The sequence below is a fragment of the Ixodes scapularis genome, unplaced genomic scaffold (assembly GCF_016920785.2).
Source record: "Ixodes scapularis isolate PalLabHiFi unplaced genomic scaffold, ASM1692078v2 PGA_scaffold0__279_contigs__length_252992795, whole genome shotgun sequence".
Lineage (NCBI taxonomy): Eukaryota > Metazoa > Arthropoda > Arachnida > Ixodida > Ixodidae > Ixodes > Ixodes scapularis.
The window spans coordinates 139331587-139346875 of record NW_024609835.1 but is presented as its reverse complement, the minus strand read 5'-3'; the positions used below and the strand labels follow the sequence as shown (position 1 = coordinate 139346875).

General features: G+C 43.2%; 1 protein-coding gene across 1 annotated transcript in view; it reads right to left on the bottom strand.

Annotated features, from left to right (window-relative positions):
* The window catches only part of LOC8035702 (protogenin), an 88647-nt gene that overhangs the window by 57216 nt on the left and 16142 nt on the right, over positions 1-15289 (bottom strand). Inside the window, exons 5-8 of the mRNA XM_040214974.3 lie at positions 6028-6173; positions 4338-4460; positions 2776-2946; positions 2352-2500 (exon numbers count right to left, since the gene is read on the bottom strand). Coding sequence (XP_040070908.3) covers positions 2352-2500; positions 2776-2946; positions 4338-4460; positions 6028-6173 — 589 coding nt within the window. The remainder of the gene's footprint in view (positions 1-2351; positions 2501-2775; positions 2947-4337; positions 4461-6027; positions 6174-15289) is intronic.

Genomic DNA, 15289 nt, shown 5'->3' with positions numbered 1-15289 from the left:
CAAAATACTCGCAAGGGCAGCGACTGCGATGTTGATTTCTCGAGTTCGATGGAGTGCTCCCTGGGATCCGACACGAAAATTGAAGATGACACAGCGTAACAATCGTTTATAAAAACACCATCAACTTCGGGGCCTGCTGTAACCTGGCAAGACACTTGCACAGTGAAAGATCCATTTCGGATTGTATGAAGTGCCAGGGTGCACATCCAACTCGATATAAATAAATTTGTTTCAGGTTTCAAGATTATCGTTGTACCCTGGAGAGCTAGAAACACTTAAAAAAATACTCCCCATTTTACAGATATTTTTGGTCAAAAAAGTTTCCAGCTAAGGGGTTAATGTATATTTTAAGCTTCGTGTCGAGACTTAGGCTACACTGTATCATGAGATCGTTAGGAGAGCGGCGGACTTAACGGGTGTAGCGTATGTGCCACAATCTTTAGATGGAAACAACTTGTTACAAAGAGTGCCTTAACTGGTGCGTCATCAGTGCCTTCACCCATACGCATAACATGGGAAAGGCCTCCGGCCATGCCAAGTGTGCTGGACTTGTTCCATCACTAGGCACTCCGGCTGATCCTGCATGGTTTCTTCCGGCGGAACGAGTATCCGACGCTACTCAAAGCAAGTCCACATCTTTATGCCTGCATTTATCTGACACAATTTATTGAACTGATAACTAGAAAAGGACGAGGGAGTGCTAAATATACAGATCTGATTACCCCGTGACATTTGAAATAGCATTCAACCGCCTCCCATATGAGTCCACTGCTTGCACAGATGTACAGACGCTCGTGAACAGGGCCCAAACATTGCAGATTAAATGACGTTGGTACATATTTGCTGTCTGTATAATAAAGGCTGCTGGGACCAAACGGGGAAAAACATGAGCGCAAGATTTAATATTGTAATAAAACAAAATGGAATAGGAATATGCTGATGAGTTTATTTCAGTGTGAAGTACATAGGCTGCATTTATAAAGTGGAGCAGAGTATCACAGTATCTGGCAAATGCCCCCACAACTCTGCTGGCACACTGACAAAATTCTCAATTGCAGCACAATTTTGTCAGTGACATGCCAAATCTCCGCCTTGAGCTCGATATTGTTTAAGGTTTGTTGTCATAGACAAGACTTTTTTTGCAACAACTAACTTGTTGTGGGCACAGTGCAATTGTTGGATATTGTATTAGTATTAAATTAATTGCAGTGTATACACTAATATAAAAATATTTAAAAAAACATTATTGCATTTTATTACAATATTAACTCTTGCACTCCCACCTGGGCACCCTAAATATCGTCACGAATGACAAATGATGAGGCGAAGAATTACTGAAGAAACTAAACATTTAGTGAGGCGAACTTGTACCCAAAACAAAATAAAAGTAAGTTAGCGTTGCAGGCATCGATGTCGGCAAAACAGCAGCATCGAGCGCTGGAGCAAGACACGAATTTACACGAATGTAGGTCGACCCTTTTTTTCAATTTCAATTTCTTCCCTTGAAGCCGGAAAGACGGACAAGGGGAAGCGGTAGAAAACTCTGTTCTTTCTTGGGACTTCATCGTGTTAGCTATCGTCGCTGGTGGCGTGCCGTGCGGCGAAGAGGCGTTAAGAAGCGACGCCGGGTTGTTCGAGAGTTCAACTTCAAAAACAGTTTTCTCGCTTTAAACAAAAATTGCTTTGATTAAACTTTCAGAATCAAAAGACAATTGATTGTTCTTCCAAACCCACCATATTTTGTATTTTTAGTTGGACCACCTCAGGGAGAAATGAACGGCTGCTTATGCGTCAAAACACACTTTTTTGCAACTTCAGGATCTTTTTTTTACTGCGAGATATTTAATTGACCAGTTTAAACATTTTTTTTATAGATTATATACCTGCAGGGCAGCCAGTAAAATGTTCTACCAAGTTTCTGGAGCAATTAGATATTTTTCTAATAAAATAACAAAAATGTTAGAATTTTCAACAAAAAAAAGTGTTTTTAAAAAATATTTAAATTAAACAAAACTGCACAATCCCAAGCACATTACAAGTCGAAAGCCGTGCAGATATAAGAAAAAAATATTGTTGGGTGCTTCATAAAAAAGCTGATTTTTCATCAGTTATGGAGTGATGCGTAGTTTCATGCTATTTTTAAAAGTTAAAACCACGCTCGCGCTATCAGAAACAATTTTTCGTCAAAACTTTTTTAGGCATGGCTACGAACATTGCGGCAAAAGGCCATGAATATCTTTTTAGAAATTGAAGGTGGTCGAGCGCGAAGTCTAGGACGTTTGACATGGAATGACCCAAATGTGAAGAGACCACATGCAGGTGCCTCTGGAGGCGGAAGACGTCTCACGCACCTTGATGCGTCCATTGATGATGAGGGGCTTCCCATCCTTGAACCAGCGTACCTCGGGGGCAGGAAAGCCCTGGGTGTCACACTCAAACCGAACCGTGCGTGCAGCGGGGCTCACAAGACTGGCCAAATCTGCAGTGAAGCTGGGAGGCTCTGCAGAGAATGCAGCAGATAAAGAACATTCGAAGAACATTCCTCCGTGTGCAAGATTTCTTTTGGCTTGAACTTTTTTTCCAGAAACCTACAATCAGAAAATCTTAGTACGATAAACGCCCCACCTAGAGACACTTTGTGAAAAGTTTCATCGCACTCCATTCATTGTTTTTTTTTTTTTTACAACTGTCTTTACGTCCGAATAATGCTCAGGAGCACCCTGTACACTTGTATGTTGCCCACCAAAGAGGCAGGATATTAGAAGGTACGCTCACCGTGAACATCCAGTGTATGTGACTGGGAGAGTGAAGTAAGGGCTTGCGGTGTGCCACGCATAAAGTTGACCAGGCACTGGTAGCGACCGGCGTCACTGCGTTTCAGCTTTTCTATTCTTAAGTTTCCCTGGCCCACAATGAAGCTGCGGCCCTCCGGCAAGGGAAGGACACCTGAAAAGATTGAATTTCACTTTTTTTATATATGCTTACGGCTTGCTTTGGCGGCACTAAACAATGTTCCACGTAAAGTTGGGAGCTAACTACTGCTTACTTGCTTCTGTGACAGTTTTTCAGGGTGTCTGCAATGTTGCTTAACCAGAGTGTTGCACATCATTCAAAAAATGAAAGACGTTTACAATTCCCTGTAATGGCAAATTAGAGCGCAGCTCTTCAGGAGGAGGAGGGTATGCCCCTCCTCCTACCTTCTCCTCCCTCCGCTTCCTCCCATTCTTCTCCCCCCCTCCTCCTCCCTTCCTCCCTCCCTCCTGCTTTGTAACGTCAATCGTGAAGGCCTCCTGAGGGTCGTGACCTTCACGAGTGACCTTCGTGACGTCACTCGTGACCCTTGTGACCCTCGTGATGTCACTCGTAATTCTCATGATGTCACATGGGACGTCATTATGAGAAACTTCTCATAATGCAACGTTCGGTTACGAGTGATGTCACTCGTGACGTCACATGTGACGTCATTATGGGAAACGTCCCATTATGCAACGCGCAGTTAGGCTGATGCCGATGCCGCTCAAGCCGGAAACGAGCGCCTAAGAGCTGCGCTCTAAAAGAAAGGAATAGATAGGCATTTTGGCACATAAAAGCAGTCAACAATGTGAGACCACAATAAAAAATGTCTAGCTTTTAGGGGCGAAGCTTCTTAGAGTCTAGCCTTGTCCGTCCGGCATCCGTGCTCACATCAATTGCCATCCCATCTGTCTTCTTAAAAAAAGAAAAAATGTTTGCGCAGTCGACAGGATTCGAACCTGTGTGGGGAGACCCCAATGGATTTCTAGTCCATCGCCTTAACCACTCGGCCACAACTGCGGGACGAGTAGGGGGCTCTGAAATGTGGTAGTAACTCAAGAGCTGGGGATGTCATGGATGAAACGTTGCATGTAGCCGCTCAACGTCTATACAGGAGAGGGTGCTGCGGTCAAATGCGTATATAATCGCGTTAAACTTTGCATGCATTGGCTCAACGTTTATAGACGAGAGGGCGCTGCGGTCAAATGCTCAAATGCGTATATAACCACATTCCATACCACACATTCTCTTTCCGACATGGATGAAAAGGGATGAAAAGCTCGGCATGCTGCGGCTCAGCGTCTACGCAACACAGCAAGCTGCTCCGGAGACCAGGGCGCGAGAAGCTGCAGCAAATCAGTATCATCAGCACCACCAGAGCTTCGCTCCAATCAACATCATTCACCACATGGAGATGTGGTCAGTTGTTTTTTTTTTCTGTTTTTTTCCTAAAGGGTTTGTTTATGAATTTCTTCATTAGTGGTTGCTTTCAGGAGAAACAGAGGACAAGTCAGCGGAGCCGACCTTTGAACACTTGTGCTCACCTTCCCGAAGCCATGTGATAACAGGATGTAGGGATGACCTGAGGAGGCACTCAAATTCGACCGTTTCCCCCACTACAGATGTCAGCTCTTGGGAAGGTGGGCTTAGGAACTCTGGAGGCTGCTCTGTAGGTCCAGTAGGCAACAAACAAACAAACAAAACACATTAGATTTCAGCATTACATAAACATTAGGCATATGTGCGAATAGTTTTTTTTCTCTTTTTCAGCTCAAAGCGAATAGCTGTTTTAGCTAAATATTTTTTAATTGAATATTGAATAGTTTCTCTAAGCCTCTCACTACTGCACCATGCTTAAACGAAAACTTAGCCGAACTCGTGAGAGTTGTTTCCAAGCTTTCACATATCCATTTCTTAACAAAATTAATTTTGATCTAACTATATTTACGAACTGCAGCCTCCAAAAGTTGAATGCCTACATTGGGATGGCAAGTAAATTATTCATCTGACATAAAATTCAGCCTATAGATGCCCAGCTATACGTAATCAAAGGATTTATAAATTTCATTGCTACATGAAAATATGCTTTCATTCATTCATTCATTCATTCATTTATTGATACTGTCAGCCCTTGCAAAGGGCTATTACAGGGGTGAAAAAAAAACAAAAAAACGTACACTTACATGCAAGCATACACGAAGGTTCGAAGCATTGAGACGCTTCATAATTTCGGCAGTTTACGAAACGGATCACTTCTTAGTTTTGAAACATTTCTTCATACAAGCTATAGGGGTTTTAATTTGTAGCACATACAACAATATCAGTGATACGCTCCAGAAATTAATTTAGTGACATAGATGACACAGCGGAATCAGGTAACATACTCCAGTCTTTAATAGCCCTCAGACAAAAAACTGTACTTAAAACAATCGACGAAAAGGCAAACAGCGCACAGTAGACAGGGACTAAAGGAAGTGCAAACAGGACAAAACAATCGCTTTTAAAAGATGGATAACAATTTCAAATGTAAAAAAAAAGACCATGACTGATGGTGCATGCAGGTTGTCAGAGCATCTCTCATATGATATTTTACTGCAATGTAGATATCAACATTCACAAAGTTTGTTTCTTTTTAAACACACAAGACGCACCTGTAAGCACAATCCCACTTTGAAAGTGTGTTTCTCTTGTGCACGACTGCAATATTCATACTTTTAAAAGTGTACTCACGGCAGGCTAGCCCCATTGAGTGCACTTCTTACCGAGCATTGGTGCACTTCAGAGAAGCAGCACCAGCAGAAGCAAATTCCGAGAGTGTTGCCTCTTCACAGTGCACCAGTGTTTAGTAGGAAGCACGTTCAACAAGGCTAACCCACCGTGATTAACACTTTGAAAAATAGGAATATAGCAGTTTATCTCTAAGCAAATATTAAATACCGTATTATTCAGAACTACTATTCTAAAATTTGAATATCTGAGCAATCCTAGTTAATATCACAAAATAATGTGCCAAAATAAAGCATTCACAAGGCAAGTTCAAAAGGCTTTCAAAATATTACACGCATAGGTATTTCAAATCATTATTTTAAAAGCATATTCTTGAAGACATCAACAAAGTTGAACATTTCTTGCACGAGGTCATTTCTGTGGCAGCAATCAAATAAAAATTGATAGAAAAGACTCAAAGACATGTCAGTTAATGAAAGGTAATGAAAGAGGTAAACATCTACAAACCATGATGAACTGTAGGTGGAACTGTCAGTGCGGCTTCAGCGCTCTGCATGGTCTTCGCAATGTTTTTGGCAATGCAGCGATAATTTCCGGCATCAGATGCCGTGGTATTGATGATTTGCAGGATGCCTGAGGAAAGCTGAGTAAATCTGAAAATACAACCAACAGGGAAGACGAACACAAGTCAGAGTGTAAGGTACACAACTGAGACAAGCACAGAAAGCAAGGAAAACCTCTAGGAGCTCTGCAAACTACAAGAGACAAAAGCACTTGAAAGCATCCAGTTAGGTGAAATGCCATGGCTAGCCTCTTTGTCCACATTTTATCACTTGTCTTCACATAAAGATCAAAGAAGCTTCATGAAAGTTTCTGTCAGCTTTCCCACTTTAAACAGGGTGTACAGCAAAATACAGAAGACAAATGACTGGATGATACAACAGCAACTGATGAACAACTGTACAAAATCTGTCAAGCAAGGCCTTCCCTAACAACAGGACGGTTCTGGTTGTGCCAACGTCTCACAATGTTTAGTGCGAAAGGGGGAACGCTGAACACTGAGCTGCGGGACAACAGCCAAACCTTCTTGGCAAAGGAGGTGGCAAGTACAAAGACAACTCCAAAACAAGCATCACATGTCAACTGGAAGAGTCTTCATTGCTGCAAGATGATGTCGAACGTCATAATGCAAAGCTTGTGCGAAAACAATTGCAGCACAGGGCTGGGAAGTACAGCCTCATTCATGATGCTCCCCTGGCCTTTTGCCTACCAACAGCAATATTTTTTTTATAATCTTGAAGAAAGCATATGGCAGTATGAAAGGTTTGAAAGGGATACTGCAACGACATTCTAGCGCCTATATTATTGTCCAAATGTCAACCACGTTCTGGCAGCATCATGGAGACACCAATTTTTTGCTCGAAAAGACATGAAAACAACATTATTTCAAAGAAATAAACCGAATGTTGTTATGTTACTACGCACTTAAAAGCAGTGCCACTCGGCGGAAATATGGCAGCAAGTTGCATGCGTGCGAGCCCTGTCAAACCGGATTTCCCTTCTCTCCCGGCCTATTCAACTTTAGAGGGGGGGGAAGAACAACTAAAAATGGCCAGGTTGTAACGTGCTAATGATGCCAAGTGGCGGAGCTCGTAAACACGCCAGCTCCCAAGCAGCTTTGCCTGTGCTGGACCAAGTGACACCATATCCATGACGTCAATTGGTAGCTCCCGTGAGGTGCATCGCACTCTTCGATGGCTGATCTTCGAGCGCTCGTTTGAATTGTGTTGCCTACGTGAAACGTTCTAGCATCACAAAAACATTTAGCGATACTCCTGACTTTCCAGATGCCAGATGCCTAACCTTCACGGCACTCTCCATCAGATAATTTAACGCGTACCATGAGTACACTCAATAGCTTTTTCTAGGATGAAGCGATACTACCTCAAATCAAACTGACAAACCTGGCAACCATCCAGGGCCTTCCATACTCTCGAGCTCCTCTCCCCCAGCGCGCACTGGTGGTCAATCTCCTCATCGCCTACCCCCTGGTCACATGACCCCCCCTTTAACCAATCAGCGTCAAGCTCCTCACTCCTCCTTTCCCACCCGTCAACCAATCAGTCTCGAACCTCGCAGCCACGCTTTTATCCAGGCTTCACTTTTATCTAGGCTTCACGAAATACCGAACACCTAGCCAAAGTACATTTCATGTTAAAAACAATGACATGCAAAGCCGGGCAATAGACACTTTCTAAAATTCAGTGTCACTGGGTGGCTGAAACTGCAGCTTAACTTTTATTACACTAATGACAAAAATGAGCATGTAGAATTACGTTCCACTTTTGCAAATGAATGGCAAACGAGAATGTGTACTTCAGTGCGCAGTTCTTATTATCTTTTTAAATTTCAATGGTGAGTGCCAACCTGTATAAACTCCTTGATAAAATCCTATAAGGGCCATTCCATGCCAAACGTCCCAGATGATGACACCAATGATCGCCGATTTCTTTGAAAAATATTGTAGCCGTTTGCTAAATTCTATAGTAACTTTTGCCAAAATATTCTTTTAGAGCAAAAAAATACATTATAATGCGAGCGCTCTCAGAAGTTTTTGCAGTGGAGCCGAACTAGGTGTATTGTAATATTCCAAGAGATAGCCCACTTAAAATTGAAAGCAAATCGAGTGAAACTAAGGAGTGGGCTACATTTCAGTGTGCGATCAACAAAAGTTGAAAAATTGCTATTTCTAGATCATGTGACCTGCTAAGCTTGTTACCTTAGCGGGAGGCGACCAAGCATACATGACCGTTCCTCCCAGTCAGAAATGTCCGCTTATCTCCTGCCATGGCTAACTAACCCAATTTTCACCAATGTCACCATTGGCCCGGGCACTGCAATTATTGGAAATGGGCTACCTTACGGTGTTTTTGAAAAAAACTGCAAATCATGCCAAAAATAGGAGTGAGTTATCTTTAGGGGGTGGGGCATCTCTCGAGATATTACGGTAATTCAAAAAACTCTGAAAAGTCTAAGCTACTCAAATAAGGTAATTATTTCTGAGGAGGAGGATGACCAGCGAAGCTGTTTAACGCACGACACAGACCCACTTCAAGGAGCCAGAGGAAACTAGACACGCGCGATGGGACAGCCACCCAACGGAAAGTAAACAAGCGCACCAAACCGCCACCTCGTTAGAGCGGAAGGAAAGGAAATTAGGCACGCAAGCGCTTGGAACAATGACAAAGAGAGGGCGGTGCGAGCGTAGACATGGCCAACGCAGGTCACACAGCGGCAAATCTTTGAGAAACCTTTATCTTCTACCTGCGAGTCTACCGATGTTGAAAATGGTGCCTATTGATGACTAATCTGCTGAATAGACCTACTGCTAAGGGAGAATGCAGGGAATGGTTTTTCATGAGCCGCACATTCAAGCGTCTGCGACAGTAACTGTTCTAAAGCAAAAACCCCAAACAAATGGCATCTTGCACACGCGTTCGTCATCGCATTATTCGGGTTATTTACTTTGAATCTTTTATACGGGAAAGGCGTGCGCATGCGGTGGTGCGAGTCGAAAGGTTTTGTTCACGCACACGAAAAATCCACGGACCCCTAGCCACAGAAACCTTGCAATAAAGCTTGCCCCGACAGGTCGCGCCATCTGGTGCGCAACTTCCGCAATGATGGGAAGCCCAGTTCATTATTTGCACCGTTAAAGATGGTGTACTTTCGTTGGCATAGTGCAAGACAGCAGAAATATACGACCACCTTTTTTTCTTTTATTTCTTTTACAGTGTACGATTAAAGCTATATTTTGTGTCATCCTAAAGTGTAAAAGAGCGAAGGGTATTTGCTTTCCGTATATATGAAACCATGTGGTAACAATAATGTTTTAAGATAAAATAGTCAATTTTTTTACCTATTTTATGTATTTTCTAGGTTTCGCAATCAATTAATTGATACCGTGTTTCGGTGATTGATTTACTTTGTTGTAGCACTCAGTCAAAGCCGTCAAAACTTCATTTGTGGCTGTGGTTTCTTTAATGAGATAACTAAAGCCCCAGCCACACGCCTTAACGTTCTGGCATACGGCTGGCGGAAGAAATGAGTAAGGTGGGTGGTACATTTTAGCCTTTAATTTTAAGGCCCGTTCACACTCTTGCGACTGCTTGCGACCTCTTAAACCTGGGTTCCTTAAAACTTCTTAAACCAGAAAACACACTGGCGCCATCTATTGGGAAGCAGTGTAAACTCGGCGGCCCGGCATATTTTTTTTTATTTCTCAAGCAATATACTTTCTTTTTTGGCTCGAAAAGCTTTTGTCAATGTTATAAACGAGCCTTTCTATGGGTATTACGCACATTTGACCTCGGAAATCCCGCAAAACCTTCGCTTTTGTGAAATGCAGTTCTAGGGTCACCGCATAGATGGCGCCACAATGTCAGTGTGTTCCCTCATTCTAGAAACATTTAAGAAGTTGTAAGAGATCTCGCCTCTCTCAGTCGTACTCGGTCGCAAGAGTGTGAACGGGCCTTTAGCCTCGCAACGTTGTCTTTATTTTTGTGGTCATGTAGCGATGTGCTAACTTGACAGTCAATAAATTTTAATTATCATGTACTTCTGTTGAAACAAATCAGAGTTTATATATTTTAAACCAGCCATATGTCACAGTGACTTAAGCCCTCCGAATCCCAAACAATCCCAAAAAAGGGTGGTAGTGCAAATATATTTGTCAGATTGAAAATAAATTTAAAATATAACAAGGTTCTTCAAATGTTCACCAACAATAAAATATTAATGTGACTACAATTATTCTTACCTCAAACATATTTTTGAGTTGATGCAAAGTATTCTGTATACATATAGAAATTAAAAAAAGAAAAGAAAGAACTAAGGGCAGACATGATTTTGTGAATGGTAATCAAAATGATTACCACAACGAAAGGGAAGTCAACTCGTGAGTGCCTTCTGCATCGGAGTGCCTTCAATTGATCATCCAGGATATGCCCGGAGCATTATGTCCACAATACCAAAAGAACAGTTCAGCTCTATCACAAAGAAACCAGTCACTATGTTTTCAATACACGCAGTGATGTACGCAGTTAAACAAGCCAGCGCCGCGTTTGGAAGTTAGCAACGAGGAAGGGGGCAGGAGAGGCAGACCCGTCGGCGACTGCCCATCGTTGCGCTTTTTTCCCTGTGAAGGCGCTGACTATCGCCCGACCGCGGCGCCTCTTAAACATGGGCTCTGGGGCTATAAAAAGCTTCAGTGCAATACAATACTCTGCTGATATTGTTCTTTCGTTTAGTGCCCGAGTTCCTATCATGTAATAGTTTTTTATGTTGGTTTTGTGGGAGTGAAACGCATGAAACATGAGTTTCACTCCTGCATGAAACGAGACATGTTGAGCCTTTAAGATAAGACGCACTCTTGACCTTGAAGATATTTTAAAAGCTTATCTGGGTTGAACTTTTGTTTTATTTTATGCTTAAAATATTGGAGAACAATACAGCAAACAGGTTTCCCAAAAATAAATGTCAAAGTTGCCCGAAACTGAATTTTGCTGAAGATGTAAATTAAGCATCAAGTTTCTCCTGATAAATATGCCAGATGGCTCATTAGGTATGTAAGCTTCTTACCTTGTAATTAGGCAAATTTTATCAGAGTAAATTTTGCTCCAAGCAAGAAAAAATATTTTTGAAGTTGATCTCCAGCATAATTGATTTTCATGTTACCATATTGTGCCTTCACTGTACAACTGCACATGCAGCTGGTCATTTGAGACATGCAACATGCCTTTGGTCCCAAGTGCATAGAGTTTGGGCCATACACCACATGTACCTTGAACTGTGTTGTTGCAGAATAAGTAGCAATAAAATAAAGCTTGTGGAATGTCTTTAATTAAAAGATGCATGTGCATGTTGTGCAGTGAAAATATACTACGGTACCATGAAAACTAATTACGGCGGCACTCATCTTATAAAATGTTTTTCTCACATAAAACAAAATTTACTTTGATAAAATTTGCTTATAGTTACAAAGTAAGAAACTAGTGTACCTGATGAGGCATCCGGCATATTTTTATCAAGAGGGCCAATCGATGCTTAATTTGCAAGGTGGTCACAAAAAGCTCCTCACCACTCCTCCTCCCCTAGTGCAAGGGGAGACGTTGAACATTAAAGTTTAGAAAACAATTTTTTACTAAGTGCCTTAGTTTCTTACAAAAAAAAATTTAAGTTTGACGCGCCGCTCAACTCCGCACTGTTTTCCGATTAACGGCCAGAAAACGGGCCTGAAGGGGTTACCCGTAGGCTGGTTTTGTGTCGCTGGCTTTGGCAAGTGGGGAGGGAGTGCTTCTCTTTGCTTCGGGTAGATGCGCCACTAAAACTTTGCATGACAAAAGTCAAGAATATGAGTTTCTTGACACGTCTGTTCACATTTTCACTACAACATTAAAAAAAAAGAAAAAGTAGCTTCATATCGAGCAGGTACTTATTGAGCTTGCTAACTCTTTCCCCCAGTTCACGTCACGCACATATTTCCTTGGCCGGCACAGGCGGCTGCAGCAGGAAAGGGGAATAGTCCCCCTTCTTCTCCGCGATTCCTCCGCTGCTTGGGGAGGGCCCGGAGGGGACTCTTCTCATTTTGTTGCGGTGTCGCTGAACCGTGACTTTTTTTACCGTAAAGCAATATTGTCCGCGAAGACGAAGCAGAACAAGCATACAACCAAGGCGAAAAGACCTGCTTTCAAAGCGCGTCACCCTTGTCTTTAGTTGACTTCGATTTTCCTGGAGTCACGAATAATTAGCGGGCCAGCAAGCAGACAATAGACAAATTGCCAACATCTAAACGAAAAAGGGAGGCGAAAAAACGATCTGAGTGGCGATGTGTAAACAAAGTTATCCAGGATCTAAAAATCGGTGAGCTTATGTCTGGAGAGACAGTGTATGGCGAGCTTTTTACAGCGAAGCTGTTTATGGCTAGGGTTCTGTGGATTTTTCGTGTGCGTGACCAAAAACTTTACGCTCACACCGCCGCAGGCGCACGCCTTCCCCGTATAAAAGATTCGAAGCAATAACCAAAATAAAGCGTTGACGAACGCACGTGCAAGATACCATTTGTTTTAGGTTTTTGCTTTAGAACAGTTACTGCTGCAGACGCCGGCATGTGCGGCGCATGGAACACCACTCCCTGCATTCTCCTTGATGCTTGGGTAATTTAGCAATAGGTCTATTCAGTAGAATAGTTATCAATAGGCACCATTTTCAAGATCAGCAGACTCCCAGGTAGATAATAACGGCTTATCAAAGATGTGCTGCTGCGCAACCTGCGGGGCGGCGGAGCAAACCTCACCGGAGAAAACCTCACCGGAAATAACTTTACCGGAGAAAAGCTCATCGGAGAAAAGCTCACCGCCAAAGTGTCCGATGCTGAGAAAAGCTCACATGCGAATCTAAGAATTGAGCGTCGACTCAAGTGAAATATGCTCACTCAACTGAAGTATGCTGTGATGGCTTATGCGCGTGCGGTCATTCCGCACTTCACTAGCAGAATATATTTTTAAAATAGTAAAACATTGTGTAACACGTTCGTCGTTGCCCGACAAAAATAAAATTAATATTGATGATAAAAAAAAAAAATTAAGAAATGTCGACAGAACGCTAATTGAAAAAAAGGTCGTATTTCCTCTATCCTGGCTACGTCAGAATTAATTCTGGTGACACACAAAGATGCTGTTGCATTAAACGCAATCGCAAAAAAGTATATTTGAGGGTTGTGTTCATTCAGTGTCAAGTCGGCTTGCCTTTGAGGAGCGGCGACACTGGTTTACGCTGTAGAGGAGAAATTTTGACTGTGCAGTACCAGTACAAGTCTGTGGTCTTTAACGTGCATCATGCAGTAGCCATACATGTCTCTGCGCACGCACTACAAATAGATGTATGTTCATGATAATGTCTGATTCATCAGGCGGATATGTTCTCTTGCATTGCCATTGAGCTAATTCGAAATTATAAAAAAATATTTGATTTTTTTCTTCCCGCGTTTAAACTATGTTCTACTAAAGCTAGAGTGCAGCCGACGCTACAAGCTGACAGGACCAATCAAGTAATGGTGAAAACAAAACGTATGCGGAGGGCAAGTTCGTCTGCTTCTTGCGCAGGGGGTAGCGGTGACGTCAGAATGCCAAAATCTGATTGGCTGATCGCGACCCCCCATCTGAGCATCGTCTGCTCCTTTGCAACGTCATCTGCTTGCAACATCGTCTGCGTCTGTCTTACCTTTCCTGCGACTTTCAGAAGTGCAGAGGCCAGATTCACGAGACGATCTTATGCCAAAAATGCGCGTAAGACAAAACTTAAGAACAAATTCGTATTCACGAAACGAAATTTTTCGTAAGTTTTGCGCAGGTTACGACGAAATTCTACGAAAGCACCAAAGCTGTCTTACACACTTCTTACGATCAAATCAGCATGGCCGACAGCATCGCGGTCGCGACGACCCACAGACGTTTATTTTTTTATGTGCGCTTCTCACGCGTCCCGGCTTCAAGCAGCAGGAAAAAAGTAAAAAGTTCTTGAAACAGACCGCGACGAACAAGAACGCTGGATCCTCAAACACCTGGGAAATGCTCCAACGACCACGATTCCACTAACCCCGACCAAGCGAGATCGGCAGATAGGCTTAGCAGGCACTCCGACTCGGCACAGCGCTGATCCTACGGTCCTTGGCCAAGACCGTCTGCCATAGGTCGGCATTTTAGAGCCCCTTCATTCACCATCACATCACAAACAAAATCACGTCTCCAAATTCATTTGCATTCACGTCACAAGGTACTCTGACCTCCCCAAGTCACGGCCCTTCACAACATGGCGTTCACCCGCGCCAAAACGCCATCTTCTTCACATCACGGCTTTTAAACTCCGCCGAGAATTCATCCCCTTCACATCACGGCGTTCAACCGCGCCAAGAATTCATCCCCATCACATCACCGCCGCCTCCGAATTCACGGAGTCATTCACCATCACATCACCAATTCCCAAAGTCATTCACCGTCACCACGAATTCATCGGAATTCACCATCGTGAATTCATCGGAATTCACCATCACATCATGAATTCACCCGACGAATTCACCATCACTTCACGAATTCATCCGAATTCACCATACTTCACGAAGTCATCCGAATTCACCATCACATCATGAATTCATCTGAATTCACCATCACATTACGAATTCATCTGAATTCACCATCACATCATGAATTCGGCGTAATTCATGAAGTCATTGAGGTTCGTTCTGACTAAATTCGACTTCACGGCTGGTAGCCCTTCACGAGCTCGCAGTTTTTGCGGAATAGGACTGTGGCGCCTTTTTGTGTCAGCCACTTACAATCAGGACCTGACTCCGCCGGGGAAGTGGGGTATTTCGAGTTCGCGAAACACAAACCACATTGATAGAGCGCCAACCCAGCCAATGCCGCGCTGCGATCGTGTCACGTAAATGTGCTCCGTGCTCCGCCGCGCAGAACCGGCAGGTCACGTGATATGGTCTCGGCGCCGTATTAGGTGCGCCTGCTCGTGACGTCGACTTCGACTTTGTCTCTTTTGAACAAGGAGGTTATAATGGGCAGGAGGTGGCGTCCCTATCCCCAATGCATGGAGCGAAGTGTAACGGAAGTAGGCGTGGCCACGAGCCGCAACAAGCATTTCTTGACCAATGGGAAGCCTAGTGAGTGGGCGCCGCCATTAATTTCGGTGCAAACAACCG